The 22,294-nt window shown below is 53.6% G+C and overlaps 3 protein-coding genes across 6 annotated transcripts in view; 2 read left to right on the plus strand and 1 right to left on the minus strand.

The window, feature by feature from the left end:
* The window catches only part of TAOK3 (TAO kinase 3), an 83,390-nt gene extending 76,818 nt beyond the window's left edge, over positions 1–6,572 (plus strand). For all 4 annotated transcript variants that reach the window (XM_083803416.1, XM_083803415.1, XM_083803414.1 and 1 more), the window contains 5 exons: positions 431–634; positions 3,274–3,513; positions 4,487–4,699; positions 4,798–4,980; positions 5,129–6,572. In XM_083803416.1, coding sequence (XP_083659542.1) covers positions 431–634; positions 3,274–3,513; positions 4,487–4,699; positions 4,798–4,980; positions 5,129–5,290 — 1,002 coding nt within the window. In that variant the 3' untranslated portion in view covers positions 5,291–6,572. The remainder of the gene's footprint in view (positions 1–430; positions 635–3,273; positions 3,514–4,486; positions 4,700–4,797; positions 4,981–5,128) is intronic.
* Positions 6,573–7,771: 1,199 nt separating this feature from the next.
* On the minus strand, positions 7,772–10,368 carry PEBP1 (phosphatidylethanolamine binding protein 1). Its single transcript, XM_083803442.1, has 4 exons — positions 10,169–10,368; positions 9,789–9,898; positions 9,088–9,188; positions 7,772–8,640 (listed from the first exon to the last, which is right to left on the minus strand). Exons 1-4 carry the CDS (start codon positions 10,301–10,303, stop codon positions 8,423–8,425), a joined length of 564 nt encoding a protein of 187 aa, XP_083659568.1. The 5' UTR covers positions 10,304–10,368; the 3' UTR covers positions 7,772–8,422.
* Positions 10,369–13,382: 3,014 nt separating this feature from the next.
* On the plus strand, positions 13,383–22,258 carry VSIG10 (V-set and immunoglobulin domain containing 10). Its single transcript, XM_083803436.1, has 8 exons — positions 13,383–13,534; positions 14,825–15,109; positions 18,131–18,412; positions 19,217–19,504; positions 20,052–20,162; positions 20,539–20,551; positions 21,403–21,554; positions 21,695–22,258. The coding sequence occupies exons 1-8, from the start codon at positions 13,450–13,452 to the stop codon at positions 21,763–21,765; spliced, it is 1,287 nt and encodes a 428-aa protein (XP_083659562.1). The 5' UTR covers positions 13,383–13,449; the 3' UTR covers positions 21,766–22,258.
* Positions 22,259–22,294: the final 36 nt, after the last annotated feature.

A 22,294-nucleotide genomic window follows, 5' to 3' on the forward strand; every position in this document is an offset into this window, starting at 1 on the left:
ACCTGATTCAACAGACTTGAGCATGAGTCCTGTTGAAATAAAGGAAACTTAAGCCCAAGCTGGACTCCTTTGTAAAACAGGTGCAGAGCTAGGAAGGGAGCCAAGGATTTTGACCCGTTCTCTTTTCTGGATGGCCGGAGCCTCCCCTGCAGCAGTGTTTTCTGTCTCTTCCTTGCTGCAGTGTTCAGCCTTGAGGCATTTGTGCTTAATCGCCATTTCTTCCTGCTCCTCTTGGTGTGTTAATGCAGCCCTGGAAGCAGTAGGGCTGGGCATGGCAGGGGGACAAGTCTGGTTCCCCTGGTACCTGCTGATTTTGGTGTCCTTCTGTGAACTGAATGGCAGAGGAGTAGCCAGCAACAGAAGGTCCTCCAAGTCCTGCGTCGCAGTGATCCTAAGGAGAGTCTTGTTTTTTGACTCTGTATGCATGCAGGAAATGAATGAGGACCACAGCACACCGAAGAAAGAGAAGCAGGAAAGAATATCCAAACACAAAGAGAACCTGCAGCACACACAGGCTGAAGAGGAGGCCCATCTTCTCAGCCAGCAGAGACTCTACTACGACAAAAACTGCCGTTTCTTCAAGAGAAAAACGATGATCAAGAGGCACGAGATGGAACAGCAGAACATTCGGGAAGTATGGCACTCTTCAGTTCTTTTTCCAGACATTTCTTTAATTGTTCTAGCTTCATGTCTGTAAAAGTTTGCCAGCTGCATGATACTAGATCTTCATATTTTAAGTTGTCAAACAGAACTGAGAAAAATGTAGGAAAAGTGTTTTGGGAACCCGTTTTCCGTACAGAAATGTAGTTAGCACATGGCTGCTTTTATTTATTGAAGGAGGAGGGTGGCAAAACAGGCTTGCAGAAAGAAACATTACGTGGGCCTTTAGTTTTTTTGGGGGGAGCCTGCTGGGCTGCTTTCATATCACGGGGCAGTTTATGCCGTGTTGGGTGTCAGGGCCGCCTGTAGGATGGGATGGCTGAAAGAACGTCTTGTGAGGAGTTCTGCTGGTTGGCTGAAGGAAGCTCAGGCAGTTAAAATTTGTGTAGTGAGACAGTAATAACCTTAAAAGATCAATACTAAGTTGCAGACCAAAATGCTACAAATGTAAGAAATACCAGAAATTCAGTCCTGTTGTGTCTGTTCTGAGCATCTGCAAATAATCAGAAGTTGCTTTTGCCATTGGGCTCCACTCAAACCAGTGCTCAGCACACCCAGAATGGGTGGTAGTTTAAGGAGAAGCTGTTCAACATCTTGCTTTTCCTCATTTCTTATTAACCCTCGCTTTATGGGCTGCATATAGTCACATACCACTTTGGAAAAAGAATTATTACTTCTAGGTATTTTTCTGTGGTCATCGCTATAGGATCTGAATTCTTTATGGAATGTTTATTTTGGACAAGGACTATGAGAAGGGGAGGATATTTTAGTAAAGGTTGAGAGTGAAAGAGTGGTCAAAAAATTCTAATAGTCTTTTATTTAGTCTGCTACCATCAAATTTTCCATGATACTTAATGGTGCCCAGTATTTTACTTATCCAGAGCTTTGCTGCCCTTGACTTTGGATGTGCCTGGGGCTGCTCAGCTGCTGCTCAGCTGCTTTGCAACTCACATCCAGAAGTCTCAACTGAAGAGTTGAGACACCCCAAAAATGAATGACTGTGTGAAAAATCAGATTTGGGCACACTTAACACTGCATGTAAGCTCTGTGGCAAGGGTGAGAACAGAATTCAGTTACCTAGCATGCTATCTGAGTGTGTTTTAACCAGGAAACACTCCTCTGAGTTCTTGCATTTAAGCTCTAAAAAGACCTTTTTCTCTGAATGATGTAAGTGTTGTTAATTTCCTGAAAATCACGCCCCTACTAATTAGTTCATATTCACTGGATCAGGCACCTGAAGTAAATAACACTTATACAGTGTTTTTTCTTGATGTTTCAAGTATCCAAGAGGTTTTCTTGTGCAAATGGGAAAGTGTTTGTGAGAAGAGGAGTGCCTCTGTTTGTTCTACCTGAACTGAAATCAGGCGTGGAACGGGCCCCAGAGCAGCTGGTTGGCCTGTCCTAAGTGTAAGGCACAAGCGTCACAGCTGAACGCCCAGGCTGCCTCCTCAGTGTGCTGGCTGCCTTTGCACAGACAGGAAAAGATCTCAGCGTATCAGTAGATCTCGTTTTTTATTTTGGCTGTCAAGGGTGTGACTTTGGCTCAAACATGAACACGTGCGATGCCTTCGCAGTGGTTACAGCAGATTTGGAGGACCTGCTTGCAGGTGCTGACATTGAGAAGTACAACAGGATTACAGCATGAAGCAACAACTCAGAATTTCTAATTAGATTTCTTGCTTTGACTGCAAAAATTTGTTAGGCTGAGCCAACATGGGGCACTCCCCGTGCTGGGCACTGGATGTGTACGTAGTGCGAGGCAGCCCCTGCTGTGCCGGAGCCTAGCATGAAGCGTAGCAATGGGTTTGTAAGCTGGGAGCTGAAGCAGAGGCATACCAGCAGACCATCTGTGAAGGTCACCAAATCACCAGTGAGAGGTACAGCTGTAATCACTGCTCAGCTGAGCTGGATTCTGCTCCAGGCTCTACAGGTTGTTGGCAATACCCAGAGACAGAAATAAAAGCAGCAATCAGGGGGAGAGTCAGTTATCATCCTCTTCCTTGGTCTGCAACGTGGTGAAGGTTTTCCTAGACTGTAGGGCTCTGTGTGGAGGAACAATTACGTACACGTTGCGAAGTAGCATGAAACTTGGAATATATTTTCATTTTACAAAAAGACACTGCACCTGGGGCCAGAAATCACCTGTGTGTGGTGGTGGACTCGGTAAGAAAAACTTAATCCATGTTGGATCTGATCTCTCCCGCTTTGGCCATTCTAGTATTAGTGGTGAATAAGAAGCCTCCTATCGTGGTGTGTCTAGCAGGGGCTAAGGCAATTTAAAACAGAAAATACCTAATTCTGCACAGTGCTGTCAGTCACCCCAGCTTGGAGCACCCGAGGACGTATTAAATACCTCAGGGCTCTCAGCAGCTGCAGACGGCTCTCGTGTGGCCCCAGTGCCACCTGCTGGAGACTCAGCAGGGGACCTGGGAGCTGGCAGAGGAGCGGTAACAGGGGTGCTAGGTGGCTGCTTTATTACCATTCCCATCGTGCTGCTGGTTTCGGGTTTTTCTGTGGCATGTGAAAGTCATAGAAGCTGTCTAAAGGAGTGAGTGGGGCACCCGGCCTTGCAAATTCAACTTTTGTCTTGTGCTCTGCTGTGCTCTTGTGCAGGAGTTAAACAAGAAGCGGACCCAGAAAGAAATGGAGCACGCCATGCTGATCCGGCACGACGAGTCGACGCGCGAGCTGGAGTACAGGCAGCTACACACGCTGCAGAAGCTGCGAATGGACCTGATCCGGCTGCAGCACCAGACTGAGCTCGAGAACCAGCTGGAATACAACAAGCGGCGAGAGCGGGAGCTGCACAGGAAGCATTTCATGGAGCTCCGGCAGCAACCAAAGAACCTGAAGGTGCTGGAAGCTTTCCTTCCTCCTCTTCCACCCTCTGTCCCGCCGTGCTTGCTGGGCTGGCAGGCTGTGCGCCTGCCGCTCCTCGCACAGCACCCACACCGCAGAGCCAGCCTTCTCCACCAGCACTGTGCTCTCCTCTGCGCCCCTTGCCTTTGCTCAGAGCTGTTTGGTGTAAGGAAGTTGCAAGTTACCGTAGCAAGGAGCTCAACAAGGATTATTTTTAAGTGCTGTGCTAATTGAGGGTGCTGGGTAAAACTAGGCTGGTCCTTACCCAAGTGTGGCAGAACTTGCTTCTGAGGGATGATGACCTGTGCTGTCTGCATGCCCTTGCTCGTGCCAGCCTGCAGACCTCGATGTGGGAAGGGGCTGGCTGATGCCTCCTCGCTTTCAAAGGCAACAAAGGGAGAGAACCTGGGTGTGCTGAGCAGTGCCCTGCCCTAGTCCAGCTGCGGGTTGGTTGGAAACCTCTGAGCTGCCCTGGGGGATTACTGCTCCTCCTCAGAATGCCTCAAAAAAAAGCAGCAGAGGGCTTTTATTCATCCTGTCCCACTCTCACTAGCTGTCAGATCTGCTGTCTCCACGTAGTGTGGTTGTGGTGAGGGAGGCAGCTGGTGGAGGCGTTTGTGGGTATCAGAACGGGAGGCCTTTAAGAGCCAGGCCGCCCGGCGTTTTGGGAGGCAGGTGGCAAGGCGATGGGCGGGGCGAGCCGCAGGAAGCAGTGGCAGAAGGTGGAAATAGCTAAAGAGGGTTTCGTTGGTCCTGATGCTGGCCCAGGCCTGCGGTCAGCAGCACCCCAGCAGGGGCTGAAGCTGGGCTGGAGCTGGCGCTGCAGGCACGGAGCAGCTCCTCACCCAGGTACAGGGGCAGGAGGCGGCACAGAGCACGGGGCACCTGTGGCTCTCCTTTTGGGTGCACTATAACCTCTCCGTTCCCAAAGCTCTTCGTGCTCTTCACGTGGTTCCTTCCTTGGCAGGCTATGGAAATGCAGATCAAAAAGCAGTTCCAGGACACGTGCAAAGTGCAAACTAAGCAGTACAAAGCACTGAAGAATCACCAGCTGGAAGTAACTCCAAAGAGTGAGCACAAGACAATTTTGAAGAGCCTCAAGGACGAGCAGACGAGGAAGCTCGCCATCCTGGCAGAGCAGTACGAGCAGAGCATCAACGAGATGATGGCCTCGCAGGCGGTAGGTGCAGCGTGAGGCTCCTCCTGCCCGTGGGCCTGCGGCGTGGGGACAGTCGGGCCGTCAGTCCGTGCAGCACGCGGTGTTCTTCCCCCTTACAGCTCCGGCTGGACGAGGCTCAAGAAGCGGAATGCCAAGCCCTGAGACTGCAACTCCAGCAGGAGATGGAGCTCCTCAACGCGTACCAGAGCAAAATTAAGATGCAGACAGAAGCACAGCATGAAAGAGAACTCCAGAAGCTGGAGCAACGGGTGTCGCTGCGCAGAGCACATCTGGAACAAAAGGTAGGCGTTGGGTGGGCTGCTAGGAGGTACCCATTGGCACGCGCCCGTCTCGCCTCGCGCACGGCCAGGGCCGGGCTCGGTGGGGTCGGCACCCGGCTGGGAGCTGCCGCACCGCGCCCTGAGGGGCTGCTGCCTGTGCTTCTTTCAGATCGAAGAGGAGCTAGCCGCCCTCCAGAAGGAACGCAGCGAGAGGATAAAGTTTCTGTTGGAAAGGCAGGAGCGAGAGATTGAAACGTTTGACATGGAGAGCTTGCGGATGGGCTTTGGGAATTTGGTCACATTAGAATATCCCAAGGAGGACTATAGATGAGATTAAATTTCTTTGCCATTTAACAAAAAAAAAAAGGATAAAAAGCAAACAAAATAATTATGAAACTTGCAAAACCAACATTCCCCATGTTAACGGGCGTGCTCTCTCTCTTTCTGTCTCTCTTACTGACATCGTGTCGGACTAGTGCCTGTATATTCTTACTCCATCAGGGGCCCCCTTTCCCCCTGTGTCAAGTCCCGGTGCAGGACAGCTCCTGGCGGTCTTTTCCATAGTATGTCACAGTATTGATGTCTCTGTGCAATGATTAAAAATGTTTCAGTGAAAACTTTGGAGACAATTTTAATGGAAAAAAAAAAAAAGTGGATGTATGTTGCTTTTGAGCAATCACTCATTTTTACCACCAATCTGCGAAAGTACAAAGCAAAAAAAAAACTCAAATGATATATACAAACCCAGGGGGAGAGAGACTAAATCCGCAGCCTTACCTTAACTAGCTGCTGCATTATTTTATTTTATTTTTATTTTTTTGGTATTTATTCATCAGGAATAATTAAATAATAAAAAAATTTTATTAAAGATTGAGAAATTTGATACATTTTACAGAAAAAAACTTAATCGTGATGTACATATCAGTGGTGACATATTATTACTTTTTTGGGGGTGGGGAGGGGCGGGGCAAAGATCTGGTGATTTTTAGAAGAACCATGCCAGGCGAGGCGGGGATTAGACCTCAGTCCTCGGCATATTCTTGATTGTATCATAATCATTTTCTGCTGTCGCAGAGAATGTGAATACACTTAAATGAGCCCACAGGATCCCAGTAGCACAAATTGGGCTTTGTCAAATCGTGTATTTTGTGTATAGAAGGAATTTAAGGAGAGCTTTTACTTATTTTCATATTGTATTTTAACTGTTTCTCTGATCAAAAATTTTTTTACTTCTTTCCCCCCTTCCCTCCTGCTCCCTGCCACCCCGCCCACTTTCCGGTTCAGTACTTGGAGTTCAACACTGTCTGTCAGATCATCCTGAGCCCTTTCTTTTCTTTTTTTTGGTTTTTTTTTTTTTTTTTGTTCCTCCCCCGAGTCCACCCCCAAACCCATGATCTCGGTCATAAATATTGCATTATTCACACTTTCAAACTGTGTATTTTCTTACAATAAAAAGATTAAAAAAAAAAGGCTTTACTTCTTTTGCATGCACTTTAAAAAAAAAGAAAAAAAAACAACAAAAGAACAAAAAAACATTTTTCAGGTTCAAAGGAAGAGCATGAATAACTGTCAGAGCTTTTAATTATATTTGTAAATAAAAGTGTTCATCACAACGCCTTGCTGTCTCATTGTGGGAAGGGCTCCGGGGCTGCCCCTGCCCGTTCCCCGCAGGTGGGAGCCGGGCTGGCCGCGGGCCCTTGGGGGGGAGCGGGCGTCCCACGGCAGCGCGGCTCTCGGTGGTGCGCGGAGGGCGGTGGCGTCCCTCCGGCCCCATCCTTCAGCCTGCTGCTGCAGGAACCGCTGGTGGAGGAGCTCCTGGGCTGCTCCAAAGCCCTTTTTTTGGGCACGGGAGGTTTTCACGCTAACTAACGGCTTGTTGCTCTCAGCTTCTTTGCCTTTCTTCCAGCCTGCAAAGTCCCGGGCCCTGACCCAGCCCTCGCGAAGCACTGTGTAACGTAGGTGTTCCAGCACCTCCTCTCCACCTGTGTGTTTTGTCTTGTGGATCTCAGTCTTTATTTGGGGTGTTTCCTTGAAAAACTCAGTCCTGACTTTTTTTCTTTGCTGGTCCTGTGTATAGGAGCTACTCCAGTGGTTGTGGTGGTGGCATAGCACGGGTGCGTGCTTACCTGCAGCCTCCCCTCACGGGGCGTGCTCACGTCTTAATTGCAAGTACGAGGTAACTGGTTTTTACGGGGCATTGCTGCAGCATTTTGAGGCTTAGAACGTGTGTTTTTCACACTCCTCAATAAACAGTACCTTTGAGAAAAGAAGTTAAAAGAAGGGGGAAGGCTTCTGTTTCTGTTAAGCAGCATCACATTAGCTTCATTTTTTTTGATTAAGACAGCCATGAGTTGTGGTTCATTTTCTGTCGAGTGCTGAGGAACCACCCCCAGGCCTCGCCACCTGCAGGCTGGTGGAGGAGCAAAGCACAACTGCAGCCCGGCTGGGCAGCACCTTCAGGGCAGTAACCAGGGGTACTTGGCGCAGGAGGCGACATCTGCAATTAAGAGTGGAACCTGTGCGCAAACGCTGCCCCACGAGCAGCAAGGAATGCAAATGTTCGTAGTGGTGGAGGTTTTGGGGGTAAGTGACGCTGTCCTGGCTAGAAGGACGTACCTGCCGTGAGCTCCATTCCTGAAGCATCAGCACTTATCTTCTAGGCTCAACGCGTGTGCTTCGGGCAGCACTGCCTGTGTGGAGCTCCCCTCGCAGGGCTCCAGCCTTGCCTCCTCCATGCCGGGAGGGGAAGGAACGGCGCCGCGCCGAGCTGCCAGCACTCCCCTCCTCCCCAAGGACACAACCACACCGCCCGCCTTGGTAAGTTTTTAATTGCACTGCGAGCACGCATCGGGTCACAACAGAACATGAACAAAACAAAGCCGCTCTGCTTCGAGTGGCAACAGAGATCAGAAGAGAATAGAGAATCAGAAGATAACCAGCTTCCCTGCCTCGTTCTTCTCGTTATCTTTAACGTAATGACTTTAGTGGTTCACCTCATTGGCCCAATACTCGAGGGAGAAAACAAAAAGCAGCTTCCCTCTGACTGCTGCCTTCTCCCCTCCTGGAAAGAGAAGGCTCCGCAGCCAGCACCAACCAGAAGTGGTTCTGCACCCACACCAGTGCCGCGTAACGCTGCTTCAGTACAGCAGGGACACCCCCGAGGTGGCAGCGATTCGCAGAGGGTCTGACTTGCCCCTCGCAGCGACGCCTTTTCAGAAGCTTTTTGCGCTAGCTACAGGCTGTACCTACGGGAACAGAAGCACAGCACAAGTCCAGACTGCACCAACACCAAGGCAGATTCAGCTTGCGGACGGCAACAAGGTTATGGTTCAGCTCAGGAGGTCAGTGCGGGAGCAGCCGGGTTCAACTCACAGGCAAACAGAACTACAGAAAGGTGCTCGGAGCAGGCTGGTCTCTGGGGGATCGGGGGGTGCCACGCAGTGCTCGTGCAGGTGCCTCCTCCCTACTTCCCAGACAGCTGCTCGTAGAGTTTCGGCACGTAGTCATCCCACTCCGCCTGGTAGCAGGTGCCAGCCACCGGCACCCCCAGGTCGTACTTGCTGCGGAAGGCCGCCACCTTGAACTTCCCTCGCTTGTCGCCAGAGCGATTGGACAGGATGGGCTCATTGCACTTCAGCTGCTTCGGCTGCTCGTACACCAGCCACACGTACCGGTGCAGTCCTGCGGGGAGGAGACAGCATGACAAGTGCACCTTACTTGCAGTTCTGGGGTTTAAGGGTGGCTTTGAAGCGACCCCAGCTGCTCAGGGAACAAGCCTGTGCCCACCTGGGGCACGCTGGCAGCTGCTGCTATCGTTCTCAGGATAAGTATGAGCTAAAGGAGCTTAAAGGAGATGTACAAGAGGTGCGTGAATGACTCACGTTGTCCCTAAGCTGCGCTCCCCCTGCCCCAGCTACTGAATTCAGGCAGAAGGGCACAGATCCATCGCCCGATGTCCAAGGGGCGCCGTGATCAGTGACCAGGGCTGGCTACAGGCAGGCCCCCCGGGGCTGCTCCTGTGGCACAGCATGCGGTTTGCATAGACGCACGCCGTGCCGCTGAGTGCTGCGTCTGCTCGCTCGCAGCACAGCCAGGCTCAGCTCCTCCTAACTGCAGCCAGGTACTGACCTGTTCCTTTGGGGGGTCCCGACCCGACGTAATCTGACAGCACGGTCCCGCTCCCCACGTCATTGCCTTTCATGTTGGTCACCAGGAAGTGATGCCATTCCCTGAAAGGAGACGGCAAGAACCAGTCAGGCTGCGTCACAGCCCTCGGGTAAGACCCTTCCTTACTCTGAGCAGCTGTTTTCCCCCGGAGTTGTCAGAGTAGGGTGACTGAAGCTAACCACTGTCATTCCTGGTTGGTCAGACCCAAAGGTGTCAGGCCCACAGCACGTACTGCCTCCTTCAGGATGCAGAGCCCATCGGTCAGCTGTCATCCTGCTCTGCAGCTCCACCATGCCCACAGTCTGACCCTCTAAGAGCGAGCACTGCATGTGATTCCAAGTGGCCTGATGTAGCAAGTGCGCTGGTCCCTGGTTTAATATTTTACTGCTAGCATAAAGAGACCTAGTTCCAACTCATGCACGGCTCATATTAGTGAGCTGCAAATGCTGTGCTTCTCCAAGGCGCAGGAGACCTCCAAATAACCCTGGCAAAAGCAGCTCCTCTTCCCCACGCTGTCCTTGTCTCAAGGAGAGATGCAAGGGCTCTGATCCTATCCAGGGCTCTGTTCCTATCCCCAGCCACAGCCCCACTGCCGCAACCTAGATCACACCCCCCACCTCCTTCTGAGCCTCAGCTCAGTCCAAGCGGGCCACCCCCATTACCTGAACTTCGGGTCCTTCCTACTGGGAGCATCAGGGTCCGTGAGAACCAGCGTGTACAGCTTCTGGGGGTCGCAGCCATCCCACTCGATGCTGGTGGGGCGGTGCTGCACCTGGAGCGATGACAGCGTCAGCAGGAGCTGCCGGCAGCGCCGCGCACGGAGGCCAGGCGTGACCAGCCACGCTCGATGTCGAACGTTCAAGGCCGCTCGGCACCCGTGGCCAAGGCTTCAAAGCCAGACGTCCCCCACCGCCAGCCAGGGCGGGCCGCGGCCGCAGCTCCCCCCGGAGTGGCCGCGCCGCCATTTTGTGGCTCCCTCAGGGGGGCAGGCGCACAACCCCCCCCCCCTCACACACACCCCCTGGGGGCCGCCCCCGCTCACCTGGGTGGGCGTCAGCACCTTGCCCAGCTCGTCGATCTCCACCGAGCCGTACTTGACCCTCAGGGGCTGCGCGGGTCTCTGCTCCACCTCGGTGAGGCTCAGCGGCCCGCTCCACAGCCCCAGGTCCACCGCCATGGCCGCCCCCCTCCTCGGCGCTGCGCTGCGCTCCTGACTGACTGACTGACAGCCGCGCCGCGCAATCAGCGCCGCCCCTCGGCCCGCCCCCCGCTCCCATTGGCGGAGGCTTGCGCCGTGGTCCCGCCCCCCGATGGCTGGGCGCGCCCCCCTCCCCTCCGAGGACCCAAGGGCCGCAGGTTCGAGGCCGGCGGCAGCCGCAGCGCCCGGCGGGGGCTGTCCCTGTGGGGCGGGGATCAGGGCTCGTCCCCTGCCCTGTTCCCTTTATAAACCACGAACCAGGGACACGCTCCCTGTATGCACAAGGTGCCTCAGGCTGGGCTACGAGCGTGAGCTGGGGCTAAGACCTGGCAGCACAGCTGAGCGTTTGGCAGAGTGCTTTATGGCCTCTGCCCTGCAATGTGTTAGTGTGACTGCTGAGCATCCACAGGGCTGAACACACCTCAGAGGCACCTCTTCCTCTGCTCCCTCCCAGGAGGGATGGCCTCACTGTTTCTGCTGTTGTATTTCGCATTTTGGAGTGGGCAACAGGGTCGGAGGAGGAGGCTTTGGGTATAAAGCAGCAGCTGGGGCTGAGCTGCAGGGCATGTCCTCTCAGCCTGGCTCACATCAGTTGCCAAAGGAGACCAGAGCACACCACAGGACTGCATGGAGCAGACTGGTTTCAGCTGGAGACAACGTGGGTTGAGTTGGGACAGGAGCATCAGACACATCAAACCCCAAAGCATCACTGTTCCCAGCCCACTGTGGCCCTGGCCTGCCCTGGAGCACTTCAGGGCTCAATCTTTGCATGCTGCTGCCTGCTGAGGTCTCTGTCCAGGCACAGGAAGGTTTGTCCCCCACTGGCAGCAGGAGGCTCCCTCTTTGCATGTGGGCACTGACTGCATGCTTCCCTATAGAAACATGCGTGCCTCTGGCCATCCTCTTCTTTGGTGTCAGCCCCTGTGTTCAAGGTGTAGGTTTTCAACTGCCATACGTGCTGGAAATCCTCCCTGGCCCACAAAGAAGGAGTCTTTTTCAATGACACCCGCTCCCAGCTCCTCTGCAGGCGCAGAGCAGCAGGGTCAGTCTAATCCATGTACACACTCACGGGATCAGTCTCCCATGTGAGGATGTACACCACCTGACTTGGTCTGCTGAGCACAACAGAGCTATCTGAGCCTCATTCCTCTCCCCTCATTTGCTTTGTTAATTAAGTGACCTACTAAGAATCCCCATATCTTTTTCTGCCTGTCAGGATGAGATGAGGAAGAGAAGGTGGTTGCTAGGATCATTCTTGGTGTGCCCCAGATACTCGCTGTTTTGGGTCAGCAGCTGCCCTGTTCTGAAGGGCAGTGGGCAAGGAGTTATTCCCACTCCTGCCCTGACAGGGGAGGCAGCTAAGCAGAGCTTCCAGGGCCCACCCAAAACATCCACGCTGCAAGAAGGACAAAGGTGGTGCTGACAGATTCTCCCAGGCAGCTCTCAGATCCTGCGGTGGCATTTTAGCTTTTATTACTTAAACCTTCAAAATCTGCAGCCACAGGGTGAAGAAACAGGCAGGTGCTTCCTCCTGTTCCTAGGGATTATTTCTTCTAACACATCTGCTGCTGGAATTTAGCAGCATGTTCGCTGTGCATTGTTGCACTCAACTATAGGAATCCAAGGGTCAACTTTAAAGAAACTGAAAACTTTCGTACTTTTCTCTTTCCTTGTTCCCTGTGGCTTCTGTTTCCACTGGATCTTTCCAGCTGTGAACTTCATCTTTTACCTGTTCCATCCACTGCCTCCATCCAGTCTGTACTGCTGTCTGCTATATTTCTTTCCTGCACAACTCTCGTTTGAGCTATTTTTTTCCCCAAAATCATATTTTTTACCCTAAAATCATTTAATTTTTGGTATACTTCATAGTCATTTATCACTGTTTTTCCCAGCCTCACTTCTTTTCGGATGTTTCTTAAGTGGTTGCATTACAGAAGGTGCTAGAGCACACTCTACATGGGGGGTCTCACTTTCAGGCATCACTGAGGTGCCCTGTTTTACTTTCTGGAAACACTGTTCTCATAGCACTGAATGCTCTTGGTGTTGATCCCTGGACTGCACCTGAGCTCATTATGTGACACCCCCCAAAAAACACTGGTGAAATACTGGCTCTTTCAGCACCTCACTTTGACTTCACACAGGCTGTTTCACCTGCTGATCATGACGAAGGCGTACAATTTCAGATGAAGTCCTGCCTGTACAGGAACCACAGCAAATACAAGACAACAGTCAGCCTTGGAATACATTGGTGCAAGTCCAGTGGAGTGCTCCACAGCTGCATGTGCCTTCACCACATCTGAATATGCCAGTGTTTTGCTGCGCTATGCATTGGTTTGATTTCTACTGCCTCTGTTCCCTTTCTTCCATGGATACCTTGACAAGAGGTCTTGATTTACTCATACAATCCTCACATTTCTTCCTTTACTACATATGAATTTGGGGCATTGCCTGCTGCCGCCGAAGCACCACACAGCCCGTGCACAACCTGATGTCTTCTCACAGCAGATGCTCACCGCTGCTCCTGCCCAGAGCCCCCGGTGGCACCTAGCCCCTTTTTTCTGCTGGGGAAGCCACCTGTTGCTGCAAAGCGCTCTTACAAAAAAAAAAACGGATAAATAATTAAGAGAAATAATCGAGACATTTATTCTCAGAAAGAGCGGTCAGGCATTGGAACAGGTTGCCCAAGGAGGTGGTGGTGTCACCATCCCTTGGGGTGTTTAAGGAGAGGTTGGACATGGTGCTTAGGGACATGGTTTACTGGGTGATACTGGTGATAGGGCAATGGTTGGACCAGATGACCTTAGAGGTCTTTTACAACATTTATGATTCTGTGATTCCATGAGAAAAAAGCCCAGCAGCTCCTTTCACTGTGGGACGGGGAAATGGGCTAAAGGGGGCCGGGGGGCGCCCAAGATGGCGACACAGGTCGGGGAGGGGGGGCTCAAAATGGCGGGAGGGGTCAGGCAGCCGGCCAAGATGGCGGCCGGCCCCCCCGGCCGGCTCCCCTCAGTGGGCTCGGGGCGACCGGGCAGGCCCCTGAGCGGAGCCTTGGGGCGGAGGCCGGGTGGCGCCGCCTCCCGGGCGGGCCGAGAGGCAGCGGGAGGCAGTGGCGGCGGCTCAGGGCGATGAGGCTCCCCGGCGGGACGCCGCCGGCCCGGCTCCTCCTCGCCCTCTGCGTCTGGAGGCTGGCGCTGCGCCGGGGCGCCGCAGGTACCGGGGGCGGGCGGGTGGCCGAGCGCTGGGGCGGCTCGCCGTTCCCTCCGTCGGAGTCGTGGGGAGGGCTCCAGAGGGTCCTAAGGGTTGATTGATTTATTTATTTATTAAAAAGCCACTTTTTGGTAAAAGTAAGGCGCGCCCCAGTCGTGGTGGGGCTGTGGAGCTGGGGGATGTAGGGTTTTTTAGCCCATTTTAGAGCCAGCCTTGCATGGAGAGCAGTGGCAATGGGGCCAGGGCTCAGCTCGCCTTGGCCCCGGCAGAATGTGTGGTCGAGGCTTCTGGTGCAGCAGAAATACGATTAATTTTTATTACTTTTTGCCAAATCACCTGTTAGCCCCTTCGCTTTCAAATTCCCACCCACCTTCAGATGCCTGAGCAGGGATCACCGCGCTGCCAGCTCTCTGGGTGTAGGCTGTGTGCCTGATCGCTGCCCTTTGCCTTGGAAAAGGCTGTGTCTGCTGTAGGGTTCAGGTCCCCTGTGGCAGGGGATGTGGCTGGTAGGGCTTGAAGCCTGGGAGAGGTAAAAGGAGGCCACCAAGGGTTCAGTTATCTCTGTGGCTACCGATGTTAGAGTCCCATTGGTGCATTCTTTGGCTCTTCTTCTGTTACTGTTCCTTTCCCTGGGTGGTGTAGGGACGAGGTTGCTTGGGCAGTAAGAGCCAGAGGTTCAGGAAAATCCTGGGTGAGCACCAGCATTGCCACGACCATGAATCTGGGCTCTCATTGCTACCGATTCGGTGTCACCGATGCTCTGATGCAGCTCCTGTCCGGTTCTTTCAGGTCGCTTTGTTGGTTGTCCCGTTCCCCAGGCAAAAGTAAGCTGGCATTGCTTTCCCATTGAGACTTCTAAGCTGTGTTCCTCTTTCTGATCGTGTCTGCACTGAATGCTTCTAGTTGCCAAATGCATCTTGGAGATCCTTTGCAGAGGTGACAAGAGGCCCCGTAACGTGTGCTTCGTAGGTTTCTGGAGCCAAGGGCAGGCTGCCAACCTCAGGGCTGCCAGAACAAAAATTGGACAGGCAAATCAAGGGAAGGGAGATGGGTAAACAGAAGGATGGCAGGCAGGGAGGAGTGGCTTTGGTGTGGTAATGAAGCACCTCAGCAGGTTCCCCAAATGGCTTTTTTATTCATAACAGCATAGAAGAGCTCTGTTGATGAAGACCTTTGGCCTGGTGTTGTTGAAAACCGTATATTAATTTGTCCAGGTCTTTGTTGTTAAGTTTGCTATGGAAGGGGATTTTGCTGGTTCCCTAGATCCCTAACACCATCCCTTCTGTTTTCCAGGAACAGAAGAAGTGGTCTTTGGGAAGGTTGGAGGAAGCATCCTCCTTTTATGCCGAAATGTCTCCAAAGAAGCAACAGAGGTGGTCTGGTTCCAAGGGGATCCGCACTCTTTCCCCCCGCTCTTCTCCTCGCGGGTCGCCTTCCCCCCAGATGTCCGTTTCTCCCTGGTTGACAACAGCTCGCTGCGCATCACAGAGCTGCGTCTGCAGGACGAAGGCAACTACACCTGCAAGGAAGTGCTAAACAAGACAGACCATGAGCACAGAGTCCAGCTCCTGGTAGCCAGTAAGTCTGTCCCGTGCCTGTGGATTTCCCCCAGCCTGGGGCTCAGGTTCCCAGATTCGTAGCAAACCTGGCACCGGTGGAAAACTAATGTGGAAAGGGGGAAGGTGGCTTTATCATATAAAATCTGTGAGCAGGCTGATATTACTCTGTTAAACATTTACTCACAAGCAGCGAACGTTAGCATGCCAGCTGTGAACTCCTCATTACGCCTCTTCAGTTTCTTCTTCCTTGGTAGTTTTTGGACAGATCTTTCACGTCCTATAGCTGTGGCCCTTTGCCTCAGAATCGGGGTGACTTCTGCCCAATAAACGTGTTGCTTTTTTGAAATACGCATTTGAAATAGATGCACAGTGCCAACCCTGCTGCCAGCCTTTTGATGTGAGGATGGAGGGGCCTTCAGCTGAAGTTTCCTGTTTTAGATCATTTAGTGCGTTCTTCTGACTTTGACAGAAATATCGCATTCTTCAAATTTACTGCTGGGAGCAGTGTGATGGGATGTGCCTCTTGGTAAGAGCACAGGCTGTTCTTTCAGCTTTTTTTCCCTGTCATGTCTTTTGGTGCTTTCTCCCATTTTCCGTTCGTATTCATTCCCTTAGAAATCTTCGTAGGCCCCTCAGTGACCTGCTGTCCTTTATGCCACCCTAGCTCATATTCCAGGGTTTAGAGGAGGGAAAGGCTGCTGCCAGTTTTCCTGTTGCGGTGACGCTCTGTGCTTTACTGGCCCTTTCCTTGCTTGTCTTTTTGTCAACATTTACAGTGTGATGCTTGTTTTCTGTTTGCATTCAGGGTGTTTCTCCTTTGCCAGCCTTTGGTGAAGGGTGTGTGTTGTAAAAGTTGTCCCTGTTTTGTACAGATTAAATCTCTGAATGTTAACACAGGTAAAAATTCCCTTCCTGGGGCAAGGAACCTGCAGATGGGGTTGGAGGGTCACAGAGGACTGGAGCAAAGGAATCCAGAAACCCCAGGCTGCTACAGAGAATGTGTAGGCATGGGGCTCAGGAAGGGGGAGCCCTAAATCTTAAGGTGGCTTCCTTATGATACTACTTTTTTTTTTTTTTTCTGAAACTCTGTGGGCATGCCAAGTGTCAATACCACTCTCTGAAATTCGCTTGTTAATGCAGAACTTGTCAGTTAACTTCCAAAGGTTACACAGGGGGTATGTGCCACTGGGGTGTCCTTAAATAGGTGGCAGAGAGACTTCTGGTGGTGCTTTAGGTCAGCAGAAGCAGCATCAGCAAAGGCCAGAAGTTGAAGTTTATCAACTTAACATTAGAAGCACGTGCCTTTTATTTTTTGCACTTGGTGTTGTTGGCCCTTGAAGCAACTTGGCCTGGGCTGGAGTGAACCGCCCCGTCCCAGGCAGCACCACCCAGGATCTGTGGGCTTTGTGTGGAAGTTCCCAGTTGATAGTCTTCAACTCATCCCATGCTGGATGTACCAAAAAGTTTTCTTTGTGTTTGAAACCGTATTTAAAACAAAAATACGCAACGAGTAGAGGAAGCAACGTGACAGAGGTGCAGCCATGGCCTTGGGCTGCTGTTCTGTGTTTGTGTTGGGATAGGAAGCACATGGTGTGAAGGAAACGTGTAATTGCACACCTCCAAGGGATTTCCTGGTCTGTTTGTGTGCAATTTGATATAGGGCTATCTTGGCTCTTCTGTGAGCGTGGAGCCCGTTTTTGCTGGTGCTTTATGTTGTTTTAGTAGTCTGGGGGAGTGGGAGGTTGTTAGTTTGGGGGTAAATTGTTTGTTTTACGTTTTGAGGAACAGATCTGCTGTTAGCATTTAGGCAGAAAAGTAGAGTTGTGCTGGGAGAGCCTGGGAGTTAGGATACAAAGCCGACAGCATTAGGAGGCAGGTGCCAGGAGCTGGCACAAGAAGTGCAGTGCCCTGCCTGGGTCTGCCCCTCGATGTGGGGCAGTTCCCCATGACTCAGGCTGCCAGGTTGCTCTTGTCAGCCACAGCCAGGGTTCAGGAGCAGTTGAGACCACCCCAGGGCTGGAACAGAGGAAGTGACAGAGAAATTTCTTGCCACAGCTGGGTGGTTTCAAAGATCATAAAAAAATGCATGTATATAGTTCCAGGAAAGCCGAGCCCCAAGAAGGTATGTTGTTGGAGCTCACGTGGGTTTTGTGCTATGATTTTTTTCCCCTTACTCTAAATTATGTCATCTCTCTGGTTACTTGAATAAATGCTCTGCAAAATACATGTCAGACATCCCTCTGACATCTCTTGTTTGGGGCTTTGCTTGGCAGCGTCTGGTCTCTCAGTGGGGTCCTGCTCAGCTCTGGGAGTAGGCAAGCCAGCCACAGGGGCAATTCTGCCAGGATCAGAGTCCAGAATCCCTCCCTATGGCTGTTGAACAGGCACGTGCGTATGTATGGGCGTGTGTACGTTCCAGTTTCTGCACTAAAATCATTCTCTTGGCCAGCATCAGGAGTGTAAAGAAGCCAGCTGACGGGAGAGCGGCAGGAACTCGGGCTGCCCGAAGGGACTGCCCTGCGGGTTCTGTTGGTTCCTGCCCCGTCCCGCCATCATTAGCTGTGTCTGCAGTTAGATACCAAACGTGCTCCTGGCTGTTACCCAGCGAGTGGTGCTGGCACGAGGCCACGGTGACGTACCTTGCCTCCCTTCTTTGCTGGAGTTTGTCCCCACCACTGCAAGCGGGACGTGGGTGATGCAAAGCGCGGCGCAGGGTGCGAGAGCCAGGCTGGGCCCTCTTGGCAGTGACAGCAGCCTCCATTAGACAAAGCTGTGACAATAATTTGTCCCTCCCCTGTGTGTTAGTGGTTGCTGGGCTGCCTTTTGCAGGACAGCCTGGTCCCTGGTGGCTCTCGTTCAGAGCTGTGGTCCCCTGGGGCTCAGGGACCGGGTCAGGGAGCCAGACTGGCAGGGAAACCGTGAAGACGTTGAAGGAGAATGACTGGAAAACCAAGCTCTTGCTGGGCTTCCAGCCCTGGGGTGCTAAGAGCCGTGACTTGGATGTGTTTCTGACTGCAACTGCCTGCTGTTCTCATGACAGGTCCACCGCATTCCGCCCTGAAGTGCTGGGCTGAGACCTCGTCCTCGGGGCTGATGCTGCAGCTGTTCTGCAGCTGGCCCGGGGGGTACCCCTACCCCACGCTGCACTGGAGAGAAGAGGGGCACGATCTGGAGAACTCCAGCTGGGTCATCAGCTCCACGAGATCCTCGGACACCCACGTGGAAACCCTGAACAGCTCCCACCTCGCCCACCGCAAAGTCTTCAAGTGTGTTGGGAGCCACGTAGTCGAGCAGGAGGAGCCTGCCTGCTCTGTGGAGATAAGTGAGTTGACTGGCTCAGCACAGTAATTATTAATGAGCCTGCTAACGGTGGGGCAGACAGTTACCCCAGTCGTTCTTTGCCCTCCAGAACACGAAGGCAGTGGTCAGGCAAGGCAGGCTTGCTGGCTCTTGCAGTGAGACAGGAGGGGGGTGATAATGAGGCAGCCTGGCAGGGTTTGATGTGTGCAGAGGTGACCGCACAAGGCTCAGAAGTCCTACAGGTGAGATCCAACATGGGAGAGTTGTTGATTTGTGTTTTAGGTACAACTTCAGGGGCTGGCAAATCTCTGAGCACCACGCTTTTCACCTCTGCAAACGCTTGTACTTGTGGCCGCAACACAGAAGGTGACCGGAGGTTTTAGTGCCTTGCTCAGCTTGAGATTAAGTTCGCTGGGGCTGGTTTATGGCAAGATGGTTGTGCATGCCCCAGTCCCCCACGAGCCTCTAACAAAGGCTAATGAAAGTGGCTTTGGGAAACCTGAGCTGTGTTTGTCCTCTAAGGGTTGTTGGGGCTGCAGGAGAATTCTGCGCCTCCCAAGGGAAATGCCTGGGCTGCCTTTCTCCTCTCTGCCATCTTCCCACGGGCTGCCCCCTGAGCATTCCGCTCTGGATGTAAAGGCAGGTGTCAAAAACAGGATTGAACAATATAAAAGTTGCTCGTAGAAAGTCCTTGAAAGGCCGCTCAAGTCCCATGAACAACCTAAATGCTTCTCTTAATGCTTATTAATTTGTCAGATAGCTGATTGCTTGCTGTATTAAACTCCTCCTTCCCCTCCTTGATTTCTTCTTCTTTTTCCCCATTCAGAACTCCCCTCCCTGGAATCGGACCCCCCGCAGACCTGCTTTGTGGGTGACAACGTGACCCTGACGTGCCGGGTGACCGAGGGCGTGCCGGCGGCGAGGCTGAGCTGGCTGCGGGGCATCACGCAGCCGGAGATCCAGCCCGGCGGGAGGTACCTCATCGCCCAGGAGGGCAACGTGTCCCGGCTCACCATCCGGAACTGCTCCCAGGGCACCGACGGGGGCTGCTACGTCTGCAAGGCGCAGAACCCCGTGGGGCTGCGGGAGATGTTCGTCTGCCTGACGGTGAAGCGTGAGTGGGGCTGCCTGGGGTCGCTGTGGGAGGCAGGGACGCAGCTCGCTGCAGCTGTAGGAGAGCCCCTGGGGGCTTCATTTGCCCCTGACAGCCCGGTGACTGTCGATACTCTCACAGCAAGTGGGGTGCAGGACTGGGTTCCTTCATGCCAGGGTGAAAAGGCCCAATTCCCCTCACCTCAGTGTTGATAAAGGCCCGATTCCCCTCACCTCAGTGTTAACGGGCCTCAGAGAGGAGCGCAGCTGCCTCCCTGGTCCCTCCGTGTCAGTTTTGGGGTTAGAGGAGCGCTCAGGGTGCTGCTCGAGCTGCAACAGGGATTGATTTGCATCCACTAAATGCACGGGGACACAAAAATAGGGGCCTTGCAGTGGTGTTTTCCATTCAATGAAACACAGGGGCCTGAGACTCGCACCCTACATGGTGTTGGGACTGAAGTGATGGGAAATCAGAGCTGAGGCAGCGCTGAGACCTCTGTCACTTGCAGCGAGAGCATCCATCCGTGTCCCACTGACGAGATGGCCGCCCGTGTCTCCTCTCTCTGCAGAGCCAACAAACATCGTCGGAGTCGTGGGCGCAGTGGCGATCCTGTCCCTGATAGCTGTTCTCACCATCTCTGGTCTCATCTTGTACTACAACCCCCTCCTGTGCCTCAGAGGTAGGAGCTCTCCTCCACGCCAGCCAGGGAAGGGGTTCTGTCCCTGACCTGCACGTCCTTCCTGGAGTGCTGGAGCTGGCTGCTGATTTACCCCAGCCCTTCGGCCTCATCCTGCTCAAAATCCCCGTCAGCCCTGGAGGAGCTGGGTTGGAAACGCAGGGAGCTGAGCTGTGCAGAGCCATCCCTGCTCTCCCCTTTCCTTCCAAGCTCTCTCACTGTACGTGGGCAAGCTGACTGCTTTTCCCCTCTGGCAGAAAACCTTCACATCTGCACCTCCTCTGACTGCCAGAGAGCATCCTGCAGGCGGGGGCTGCACAGCAAAACCAGCAGTGGGCTGCTTCTAACGTGCTTTTCCCTTCCCTTCTCTCCCGTTTAGGTGCTGCGTTCAGGTGAGTTGATTTTCTTCGTCCCGTCCTGCACAGACTCGCTAGTTTGCCTCCTGACATCCGTGGTCTCCCGTAGGGCAGGGGACAGGCGGGCTGACCAGAGCCAAGTTGGGCTTGGGTGGGAGCGGGAGGGCTCAGCCCAGGGGTGAGGCTCGGCGTGGCTCGGGGAGCGGGAGGACGAGGAGAGCGCTTGGCCTTGCCTCTGGGCACGCAGAGGCAGCTGGTAGCGTGGGGGAAGGCTGTGCAGGAGAGCTTCTCCTTGGTGCTGGTGAGCCCTAAAACGTGGTGAGTAAATAGAAACGGCAACCTCCTGCTTCTCTGCACTGATGTTTGCACTGTGTCCTTCGCTCCCTCGGGATCTCTGAGAGCTGCACGTACTTCTGCGGGGTTCCGGTGCGCTGGGTTTCTCCTCTGCCTCCCGCTCCCGCTGCTCCTGGCCCTGCTCCCTCTCCTTGCCATTGTTGGTTGTGTTCCCACAGCTGTGGTGCTGCGGCATGGGAAGACTCTGGTCTGAGTGCCTCCAGTTCCCCCTCTGTGCAGGAGGGGAGGATAACCCCGCTCGGGAGGGGCTCTGGCAGTGTAGTACATGAATGGTCATGAGATGGTTGGAGGACTTTGGAAGACGAATGGGAAGCAGTGCAGAATGCTGTTGGTGGTGTTGCTGCCAACAGGGTGTGAAACCAGCTGTTCTTCGAACACGGTTAGTGCAGGCTTGGGAGAGTCCTTCAAAAATCGGTTGTTTTGGTGCATCACAGAGTTGTCTGAGCCAGGGGAGAGGCAGCCTTGGAGGGACAGGGTCAGGACAAGCTGTCCTCAGCCTCTCAGCCCACCTCTGCTTGCTCTGCTGTCCGCAGGAGCCAGGACTCGGGCGACGTCTTAGTGCTGGTGGACTCGGAAGATGACGACGAGGGGAAGGGGGAAGAGGACACGGTGAGCGGCTCCACCAAGTACGAGCTGGTCAACGGGAGCAGCGCCCCAGCTGCCTACTTGAGCTGCCTTGCGGGAGGTGAGCCCTGCTGCCTGCCCCGTGGCCGGGCTTTGGGGCCGGAGCTGCGAAGCTGTGGGTCTTCTGGAAGCAGCTGCTGGGAGGGAGGAACCCCTGTTGTCCGCCTCCTTGGCGCTTGCTGAGGTGCTGCTGCTCTGTAGGTGACGACGGCGAGCAGCACGGCGAGGTCCCCCTGCAGAAAACAAGAGGAGAAGAGACACGAGGCACATAATCTCCGTTCCTTCTCGCGGAAGCACGCAGCTCCAGCTCGAAGCCCTGCCTCAGACATCCCCACCGCCGTGTGGCTGCGCGCGGGCTGTCAGCGCCCTGCGGCTGGCTCTCAGCGCCCTGCTCCCCTCTGCGCTCCCCTTGCCCAGCTCTCCGTCCTCCCCCAGCCTTGTTCCTCCACTTCTCCCCTCTTCTCGTGTTCCCCTCTGTCTCAGGTATCCTTTTAACAAGGTGGCACCTGGCGCAGGCGCAGAGCTCAGGAACTGGATGCAGCAGCCCACACTCACCTCGGTGCCTGCCACAGACTCGAGTACCTGCACGGGGCTCTGGCTCGGTCCCCGTGAGCGGTGCCAGGGCTGCAGGGGACGCAGTGGGGCTGCAGCCAAGGGGCAGGACCCTGGGATAACAGAAGAAATAAGTGGTGCAGGGGCAGGGCATGGGTGATGCTGACTTTTGGGGGGGCTTGACTGTTTTTGTTATAAATAATTTTTCCCCAATTTCTTCTGAAATGTTGCTGAGTGTCTAGGCTGGAA

The sequence above is a fragment of the Anser anser genome (assembly GCF_964211835.1).
Source record: "Anser anser genome assembly, chromosome: 18".
Taxonomy (NCBI): domain Eukaryota; kingdom Metazoa; phylum Chordata; class Aves; order Anseriformes; family Anatidae; genus Anser; species Anser anser.

What these genes read in the sequence shown, in the direction of transcription:
- PEBP1 (XM_083803442.1), bottom strand. Translation starts at nt 10,303, where the DNA reads ATGGCGGTGGACCTGGGGCTGTGGAGCGGGCCGCTGAGCCTCACCGAG. An exon ending in AGGTGCTGACGCCCACCCAG is followed by an intron (nt 9,899 to 10,168) that starts GTGAGCGGGGGC and finishes TCATCGCTCCAG; the next exon opens with GTGCAGCACCGCCCCACCAG. An exon ending in GGGACCCCCCAAAGGAACAG is followed by an intron (nt 8,641 to 9,087) that starts GTCAGTACCTGG and finishes TCCTCCCCGCAG; the next exon opens with GACTGCACCGGTACGTGTGG.
- VSIG10 (XM_083803436.1), top strand. Translation starts at nt 13,450, where the DNA reads ATGAGGCTCCCCGGCGGGACGCCGCCGGCCCGGCTCCTCCTCGCCCTC. An exon ending in GCTGCGCCGGGGCGCCGCAG is followed by an intron (nt 13,535 to 14,824) that starts GTACCGGGGGCG and finishes TCTGTTTTCCAG; the next exon opens with GAACAGAAGAAGTGGTCTTT. An exon ending in CTTGAGCTGCCTTGCGGGAG is followed by an intron (nt 21,555 to 21,694) that starts GTGAGCCCTGCT and finishes GCTGCTCTGTAG; the next exon opens with GTGACGACGGCGAGCAGCAC.